Here is a 10,561-nt window from a genome sequence, read left to right as displayed (position 1 = left end):
ACTATGTATTATTCAGTAGCTACTATGAACTGTTCAATATCTACTATTAATTATTGATAGCAATTATGATCTATATAGTACAGACTATGCAATATTCATGATCTACAATGAATAATTCAGTAACTACTGTAAATTACTGACAGCAATTATAAATTGTTTAGTAACTAATACAAATTGTACAATACATACTATAACTAATTCAGCAAATTATTGACAGCAATTACAACTAATTATTTAATAGCTACTATAAATTATTATCAGCATTTATGAACTATTTAGTAACTACTAAAGAACTGTACAGTATATACTATAATTAAGTCAACCAATATAAATTACTGATAGCAATTACTATGAATTATTCAGTAACTACTACAAATTATTGACAGCAACTGCTATGAATTATTTAGTAACTAAATTGCACAATACATGCTATAACTAATTCAACTAACAAATTATTGACAGCAATTACTACAAATTATTTAGTAGCTATTATGAACTATTCAATATCTACTATTAATTATTGGCAGCAATTATAATTTATACAGTACATATTATATATTATTCATTATCTACAATGAATTATCCAGTAACTACTATAAATTAGTAACAGTAATTATGAATTATTTAGTAACTACTATAAATTGTACAGTACATATAATTCAACTAACAAATTATTGACAGCAATTACTATGAATTATTTAGTAGCTATTATAAATTATTAACAGCAATTATGAATTATTTAGTAACTACTTAGAATTGTATTGTATGTACTATAATTAATTCAACCAATATAAAGTACTGATAGTAATTACTATGAATTATTTACTAACTACTATAAATTGTACAATACATGCTATAACTAATTCAGCTAACAAATTATTGACAGCAATTACTATGAATTATTGAGTAGCTACTATGAACTGTTCAATATCTACTATTAATTATTGACAGCAATGATTTATACAGTACAATATGATTTATACAGTAAATTATTAACAGCAATTATTATGAATTATTTAGCAACTACTGTAAATTGTACAGTACATACTATAATTCAACTAACACATTGACAGCAATTACTATGAATTATTTAGCAATTACTCAAAATTGTACAGTATATTCGATAATTAATTAAAGCAATATAAATTAGTATAAATTACTGACAGCAATTTCTAAGAATTGTTTAGAAATTAGAACCTCTATGAGAAAATTCTGCTAGTTCTGTAGTTGGAAGCCTGAGCTGTGGGCACCACCTTCAGCCGTTTAGAGTTTAAGGCAACATTAATAATCATTCGATTCATCCTCCAAGCAATGCTGCTCATTAACAGTTGGCTGAGGCTGCTGAGCAACAACAGGCACTGGTTATTTCATGACCTGCCCAGCGGCGCATTAGCCAATTCAACTAATCCGAGCAGTCCTATGTGGGTTTATTGAGGGTTTTACAATGGCTCTGAACATTTTCCAGCCAATCAGACTTCAGAGCCGCCACATTAAGAGAGAAAGCAAACATCAGTTTACATACGGACGGCCTGAGCCTGCAGGAGAGCGAGGGTCTTCCCTCCAGGACCAGCACAGAGGTCCAGTACTGAGTGACCTGGCTGGACATCCAGCGCCAGAGCAGGCAGGACAGACGCTGCATCAAGCAGGTAATAACTTAGTAATCCATTGCTGTCTGGCCTGCGAGGAAAGAAAGACACATCATCCAACTGTAGCGTGAACAAGGTTAGTCAGCGGCTTTTCCACCAAAATGACCCAAAATAAAAGGAATAGACACGTTTAGAGGTCAGTTCATGACCTGAACGATACCGGATGCAAGGTCCACTGGAGTTCTTTGTCCTTCATAACTTAAAGGGGAATTTCTGCATAATTCAGCGAGACGTAAACAGAAACATTCAGAGTGGTTTGGTGCCAAATGGTTGATTGGAAAGACTTTGGTGGTGGTGCCACCAGGGGTCGCCAAGGCTACAACACAAATATCCATCCATCCATCCGTTTTCTAAGCCGCTTCTCCATCAGGGTCGCGGGGGGTGCTGGAGCCTATCCCAGCAGTCTTCGGGCGAAAGGCAGGATACACCCTGGACAGGTCGCCAGTCCACAACAAAAATATAGCCATTTTATTTACCATCCAGAACCACCAGTGAACCTACATGTGTCTTCTGAGCTTATATGGAATGTTGATGATGGGAAAATAGTGGAAAATCTGTGAAAAATAGTCTGTGTGTATATTAAAAAGACATTTTAGGCCAAAACTAATAAAAACAGTTTGTCAGGCATCAGGCTGCGTATTCATAAATATGTCACGTAACAACTTTCTGTATAGGAGCTTTTTAGAGGCATGAAATGCTTCAGACATTTGGTTCCTTACAGCACCATGATGAAGAGACACCGGTCATAAGACAGGATCTGATTCATAAAGTTTCACATCAAACCATGCTTGAGTTTTAGGCTAATTTACCCCCTCTGATTTAGGGTTGCCAGATTACTATTATAAAAAAAAGGCCACATCAAAAGGTATGTCATACATATACACACACACACACACACACACACACACACACACTATTCCAATCAATATCTCAGGCATCAGACAGCATCTTTATAACTATTTCATATAATAACCGATATACAAATCAACTGAAACCCGCCCAGTCTGGCAGCACCGCTCTGATTCTTACCTAGCAGGCTTGAATCGGGAAACGTCTCCCCTCGGAAAAACGAAACACTGGATATTTGAGCTGAGTGGAGCTGCAGTGTGATCATGGAGCTCAGGGTCCTGTGACTCTGTGGAGCGCGCTGCGCTGATGAAGTCTCTGCACCCTTGGGAGTGAAAGCTCGATACGATGTCAGAATCGGATGCGAAGTTGTTCAGTAAAGCTCCGTACTTTTTCTCTGACAGCATTCCAATACGAACGGAAGGCCACAGGTCTCCCAACTGCAGGCCGTACGTTGCATCAAAGTGCTGCAGGGCGAGGTCAGTGGCGGGCACTTTAGGTCTGCTGCCAGCCTGTTAACATAACAAGAGGACAAAGTATATACACAACACAGGATCATGTCATCACGTCTAAATCCGCTAGAGAATATATCGCTGCTGTCGGAAGAAAACCTCGTATCTCCAAAACGGTAACTTTACAGGAGAAGGGAAAAACTTACTCCACTTTGAATGCAAGTCAATGGAACCAGAATTTTTTCCAACTCGTTTTGGGACGTTTCTTCTGGTCCATTCATCATGAAATTTACACACAATGTAAAAGGCAACAGGTACTTTCGAATTCTGTGAAAAACTGAAAAACGACTAAAGTGGAGATACGAGGTTTTCCTCCTGCAGCAGCGATATACTCAAGCACTGCGGTCACCAGAGACCTACTGTCCTGCAGAGTGAGTGCTGCATTGATGACAATTAGGAATCTGAACTCTCTCATACTTTCCACGTTAAATAATAAGGTATTATTAAATAATAAAAAAAACATAAGCTGTTTGAGGTGGGAAAAATGGATTGGGTGATTGGACACTATTACACACCGCAAAACTGTGGGCTTACGGAATTTACAAAACAATGACAAAGTAAAACATAAAATACACGAGTGTTTATTATTTTATTATCAACAACCTGAACCACAGGCGTATCAGATCAATTATTCAGCAGCTACTATTTATTATTCAGTAGCTACTATGAACTGTTCAATATCTACTATTAATTATTGATAGGAATTATGATCTATATAGTACAGACTATGCAATATTCATTATTGGCTAATTTAAAAAAATCCCTAATATAAGCATAATTAATTCCCTAATAAGCATATGCGCATGAATTAAAACGCTTTTAAAAGACATTTAAAGATACTTCATTTAAAGGCGGATGGATGATATGGCTATCCAATGTTTATTGCACAAAAAAAAAAAAAAAAAAAAACACATAGCCGCCTTGCATAAATAACCAAACGGAAACTCAAAATTATTCTCATTCAGCTTAAAACATGCTATTATTTATTATAATGAAACATTATTACGTTTAATTATTGTGCTGAAATATTTTAATATTTCAACATAGCAACGGTATTTGAACATTAAGTCTCCATCCACAATGTCTACAATCAACCATTTCACACCAAACAATTCTGACTCACCGTTTCACTCTCTCAAACACTGAATTATGCCATTTCTGTCAGAGTGGTGGCGCTCCACTTTGATTTCGTTCCCTACTTTAGCGCACTACAGTGTAGGGAAGAGGGAGCGGGTGCTATTTGGAACACAGCCCACGCCTCGAGTTCGCAGCTCAGCGCTGTGAACAGTCGAAACACCTATTAGGTTTCAAGTCTTTAGACCTTTATAAGAGTTATTTACCCATTTAGTTTTCACGCGATGCCGCCGCTGGACGAAACAAACCGAGCCTCTTATTTCATTTATGAGAAATCTCGGGCTGATCTTCGCTGCCATCATGTTTCTGTGATGTGTAGCACCTGTAAAAGTCCCCGCGACTCAGAACCCGGCGCTGCGGGTTCCACTTTGCGTTTATGTAAACAAGTTAACAGACAAATTCTGCCCCAAACTAATAAACTGATAAATAACTAGAGAAATGACTCCAGCTACAATAACTGCCCCAGCTGCTGAAATACTGCCCCGAAGTCTCTCGGGTGTTCTTGGCTTTTATTTTTATTTTTTACTGATTAAAAATGTATTATAAGTGCTTCTAAAAATTGTCAAATGGTCAAAATAAACACAAATATATAAATAAAAATATATATAAAGCGAATAAATAAGTATATAATCTCTAGCACATAGAAAACCTCTCCGAACTCAGTAAACCTGGGTGGTAAAGAGGACTTTTAATATGTCGCGGCATCTCTGAATGTGACAATATGCCTTAAAACGTTTTTGTGCGCACACAAAAAAAAAAATGAAACAAACACATTTCAGTTATATAAAATTATTAAGTAACACAGACGATACCCATTTATGACTTTATAAGCCAGTAACTTATTTATTTTTTATTTATATATTAAATTAAAATTAATTGTATTTTATTTTGCTTTTTTATATATGCATTGTCCTTTTATTTGAATAAATTTGCATGTTTTATTCTTCCAAGATGTAACTTAAGAACTGTACATTTAACCCCGTGCATGACTGATTAAAAATAAAAAAAATGTTTTAAAAATCAAACGAAACAAATCTTCTTCCTGTAAGTGAAACTTTTTAAAGTGAAGTAAAACGTGGTTTTGGGAAAGGAAACGAGCACATTGGGGGAGCCTGGCGGCGAAGTATGACTGTTAAAGCTGTTCTGGAGGGGAGAGAAGAGACGGTAGAAAGTTTGTTTTCAATCTTGAGAACGCGGAGAACCACTTAGAGTAAACGTTACCATGACAACCAGCATCACGTGAGTCCAGTCAGAGTGAGATGAGCAGCAGTGAGCAGTGATTGTGTTTTTAACTGCTTTAAAATGACGTCAGACTCAGGAAAACGTCCTTCACACGTCCTTATTAAAGAAGGCCGAGAGGAAGACGTCGTGCTCTGAGACGCATAAGCTGGACATCCGTCCCGCCGCCGTCTTTTAAAGATCAGAGCATGAACTTCGTCTCCTCTGCAGACCAGTTTCTGCTCCGCCGTGTTGAACGGTATAAACTCTCACTGTGACGTGACGCACATGCAGAACGGACTTAAACTTTCCGATAGGGAATGTAATCGGATACAGGCGTTTACACGGATATTATTCTTCTATTTAACGGATCATTTACAGGATTACGCACCTCGTTCAATCGGATAGAAACAGTATTCCAAATGGCCTCAATCGGACTAGACTATTCCGACTGAGGTGTTTACATGGACGTATTCTATTCCGATGGAGCTATTAGTTGAATAATTAATGGATTATTAGGCTGCATGTAAACATGGCTAGAGTGACTGGAACCTGTAAATAATGCTGTCCACTTATGATTGGGCCGATCAATGCATATTATTCTCAGGTGTAAACGGAGTCTTAGATATTCAAGATTTCACTGGCACAGAGCTCTTACACTTGTTTTTGATAATAGATCATTTCTTTGTGCTTTCAGGTTGCACACAAAGTCCTCAGCTCAACACTCCACAGATTCCAGTCATTAAGTCTATATTTAACCACACTAAAGTACATCATCACTTTAGCTACATGTTGTCGTGAATAAATATGTATGGACATTAAAACAAGTTTACACAATGTTTTTTCTCCAACTAATCATTAAGTACGCTGTTAGAAATGCAGGTTCTGTGTAGGTATATTTCAGTCATCAAGGCACAAACAGTGTAAATGTTCCCTCAAACCTCCAGCAGTGGGTTTAAGGTCTGACTGTGAAGCTTAAATCAGTTCCTCCAGGTGAAAAGTTGGTATTTGTTCCTTTTCATAACCGAATGTTTTAAAACAGAGCAGTAGAATAAAAGCCTGGAGGCGAGGCGAGGCGGGGTGTGTGGAGTCAGTACAGCTTAGAACAGATCATTTCAGTGGATTATGGTTCAGTTATGCTCCCTGACTGAAGGCACTGAGATGGAGCCTTGAGGGGAACCACCCCAGTGACAGTTTAGCACCTCTATTTTTGAGCGTGCAATGGTTTTATTATAGACCCACTGGCAACTGAATTTGCCTGTCACAACTATTACATAATCACCTGGAGCCGGATTCACAAAAGCTTTCTTGCCAAAAAAAAACTTGCAAAGGCTCTTAAGACAAACACTAAGAAGTTTATAAGAATGTTCTTAAATGCAATTCTCAAAATAAACAACACAGAACCTTAAGAGGTTCTCAAATATCTACTTAAGATCATTTTAATTCATACGATTTAAAAGAAAATAGCCATTGCTTTCTTATGTAGGCTACGTAGCATTTTAGCACATACCATAAATGACGCGAGATACATTTTGAAACTTAATTAACTTATTTCTGTTTAGTTTAATCCACTCAGAGGAGCAAAACGGAGGAAAAAGTTCAAACCAAGCTTTTAGAAAAACTGAGCAAACAAGAACTAGAGGTGATGGAGGAAGAAACACCCCACAGGAAAAACGTCCTCTTTGGTAAAACTGGTAATTGTGGGGTGAGGGATGAGGATGAGGATCAGCAGAGGACTTCAGACGCCGACCTCATCAGCTCTTGCAGCCTACGGCAAATGTGAGGATGTCGTAAGGTTAAGAAAACATTTAAGAACAAAACTAATTCTTAAGACTAGCAATTCTAAGATGTGGTATTTTTGAAAATATTAAGAAAAAGAATTCTTCAGAAGGTGTTTGAAGAAAAACAATTTCTCGTTTCTCTTTTTCTTAAGAACAAAAGGTAAGAAAAGAAAACGCACACATTTAAGATTTTCTTAAGACACGTTCATGAATCCGGCCCCTGATCACGATTAGTCAAGCTGGCCGGCCCACATGATGTTTGGTAACTTTAAGGGGCAGCAATTGTGAGTGCCGTTCATTCATTTGAGCCATTCCTGTCTTTGGTTGGGAGCTACTGAATGTCAACAGCTGGGAATCTAAGCTAATCAGCCAGTTTGGCCACTTCAAGCTTGAACCGCAGGGACATCCAAAGTTCGGCCCCGGGGCCAAACCCAGCCTGCTGTATGCAGAGTGTGCTATAAATGACTGGCCAGCTGGTACGCTGCAGTTCTTCCCTTCACCTGATGGTGGCAGTGCAGTACAATTACTCTGACTAGACGTGCAGCTTCATTTACTGACCGACATTTAGTCCAGACTCAAACTCAACACTCAGAACTGCGTGTGCCTCATATTTCAAACGACTGTAATGAATATCAATAGATAGAAAACACAGCATGAACATTATAAAACATTCAGGAGAGAAACTAAAGCAGCTGCAGCTCCGAGTCTCACAGCAACTTCTCAACAGAGGAAATTAAGATCAAGTGACCCTTATTAGTCCCTCAACAGGGAAATTTCATCTCTGCATTTAACCCATCCATTAAGTGAAGCAACACATACACACTAGTGAGCACACACACACTAGGGGGCAGTGAGCACACTTGCCCGGAGCGGTGGGCAGCCCTATCCACAGCTCCCGGGGAGCAGTTGGGGGTTAGGTGTCTTGCTCAAGGACACCTCAGTCATGGACTGTCAGCTCTGGGGATCGAACCGGCGACCTTCCGGTCACGGGGCTGGTTCCCTAACCTCCAGTCCATGACTGACTCAAATCCAGCAATTCAGTACGGAGCCCTGCTGGTGACATCCCATATAAATACAAATACTAAGGCATGGGAACAAGATCATACCTTAAAAAGTCATGGCGATGCATTAGGATCTCAGTCCCACGCCTGACTAAGTTGTGGCCATGACATATCTAGTAAGGGAAGGGGAACAAAATAATTAAGTGGTGGCCATGACTTAGTAAGGCATAGGAACAGGATCCTATGCATGGAAGTTAGATAATTAAGTGGTGGCCACGACTTCGTAAGGCATGGTAACGAGATCCTATGTGGAAATTAGATCATTTAGATAGATTTGACTCATTTCCACACATAGGATCTCGTTCCCACACCTTACTAAGTCGTAGCCACACCTTATTTTTAATATTACAGGAGGTCACCTGCATTTATTTGATACGTTAAGCACATCTAACACAACCAGAAATGTATGATTTGTTTAATTTGTCCCATAAATTATAATTTTTGAGCAAGCACACATTTAAATAGAAATATGCTTAATAACTTAGAACGTGGAATATTGTCACTCTTAACCAATTCATTTGTTATAAGCATTTAGCAATGCAGTTTGCTCCGAGCGATCCAACAACGAAAGAAGCCTCGTGCGTCTTTTTCTGCACGTTTACAGCGATAGGAAACGCAGTAGGTCACCGGAGGCTCAGATATTTTGAAGCTTAACATTTTAAATCATTTGTGGATAATTTGGCCCTCAGGTCGAGGGAGACAGTAAGATCTGGCCCTCTTTTAAAAAAAAAAAAAAAATTATATATATAATTATTATTATTAAGTTTGGACACCACTGGTGTACTGTAATAGTTAATTACATACAAATGAATATCAAAACAATTAAATTGTTAATTGCAGTTATTTTTATATTCGTACTTGATATTTCATGACTTACTCTGTGATTGAAGCCAGTCATCAAACCATCAAGCTCTCCCTAAGGACACTGAGGACACCCCCCCCCCCAGATCTCCATGTCATAACACTGAACTCCCACTGGGTGGCAGCACTAAAACATTCCAGCAAGTGTTTAACAAGAGCATCTGGTGCCATCTCACCACTGCACTGATTTTTGTTTTAAACCGCTGGAGTGATTTCTGACTGTCCAGCCTTCACGGTGGAAGAAGGTTCAATACAGCAGCAAAGACCCGCCATCTCAACTCGAGTTTTGACTGGCTGGCTTTCTATAACGCCCGAAGAAGCTGATTCTAACTGGGTGCAATCAAAGACAAGAATGTCTTTCCAAAAAAATAAAAAAAAACCACACACACACACACACACACACACACACACACACACAATCAGTGCACTGTTCATGGAGAATATGAACGTTTAAGAGATGGATTTGGGCCCTATTTGAAGAGGAGCTGATTTTTCCCCACAGTGGTGGTAATGGGAGACGTCCACCTCAAAAAGTTCCCTCACAGAAGCTTCTTACATGAAATGGTCATCAATGCGCGTCTGGCGTCAGAGAAACTGAGATATAGTGTTGCAAAAGTTTAGGCCTAAAACATTATTTAAATGCATGCAGGGGCAAAGTATGAGAGGCAAAATGGCCAGATATCATTTTACCATCAACTTCCCATATAAACACCCAGAAGACTCGTGTAGGTTCTCTGGTGGTTCTGGATGGTAAATAAAGTGTCTATATCTGTGTTGTAGTCATGGCGACGTCTGGTTCCCATCACCACCACTGTAAAGACGTCTGAACCATTTCACACCAAACCCACTCTGAATCTCAGCCATTGAGTTATGCAGAAGTGTTGATAAAATCTGCAGGATTTCCATCTTAAAACCGGTGATGCTGTAAAGGTTTTTTAAAGTACAGCACAGCTAATAAAGTGCTGAGCCGCATTGGCTGAGAAGTGGGGCAACACAGAACATACGCCTTTAAAAATAGCTTCGCTGAATACCAACCTACACTACAAACGGTACACGGTCTCGTGCCAAAGTCTGAATTACAAAGCCAGGCAAATTATCATGTCATGTTTTCATGTCCTCTACAGGCAGCAATTACACTCACCGGCCACTTTATTATTTACTATTTACTATTATATGCTAGTAAAAGGCTGGACCACCTTTTGCCTTCAGACCTGGCTTAATTCTTCGTGCCACACTTTCAACAAGGTGTTGGAAACGTTCCTCAGAGATTCTGGTTGGTTATTTGAGTTCCTGTTGCCTTTCTATCATCTGGAACCAGTCTGCCCGTTCTCCTCTGACCTCTCACATCAACAAGGTGTCTTCATCCACACAACTGACCGCTCACTGGATATTTCCTCTTTTTCGGACCGTTCTCTGTGAACCCTAGAGATGGTTGTGTGTGAAAATCCCAGCAGATCAGCAGTTTCTGAAACACTCAGACCAGCCCGTCTGGCACCAACAAC

At 39.1% G+C, this 10,561-nt stretch overlaps 1 protein-coding gene across 2 annotated transcripts in view; it reads right to left on the bottom strand.

The window, feature by feature from the left end:
- nsun4 (NOP2/Sun RNA methyltransferase 4) overlaps window positions 1–4,467 on the bottom strand; it is a 7,182-nt gene extending 2,715 nt beyond the window's left edge. The window contains exons 1-3 of one of the 2 annotated variants that reach the window (XM_017722625.2): window positions 4,345–4,467; window positions 2,676–3,004; window positions 1,523–1,677 (exon numbers count right to left, since the gene is read on the bottom strand). In XM_017722625.2, coding sequence (XP_017578114.2) covers window positions 1,523–1,677; window positions 2,676–3,004; window positions 4,345–4,440 — 580 coding nt within the window. In that variant the 5' untranslated portion in view covers window positions 4,441–4,467. The other variant, XM_017722626.2, reaches the window with a different exon arrangement.
- Between the last annotated feature and the right edge of the window lie 6,094 nt (window positions 4,468–10,561).

Source organism: Pygocentrus nattereri, chromosome 19 (assembly GCF_015220715.1).
Source record: "Pygocentrus nattereri isolate fPygNat1 chromosome 19, fPygNat1.pri, whole genome shotgun sequence".
NCBI lineage: Eukaryota > Metazoa > Chordata > Actinopteri > Characiformes > Serrasalmidae > Pygocentrus > Pygocentrus nattereri.
The sequence above is the reverse complement of the archived record's forward strand: the minus strand, read 5'-3'. Positions and strand labels throughout refer to the sequence as shown.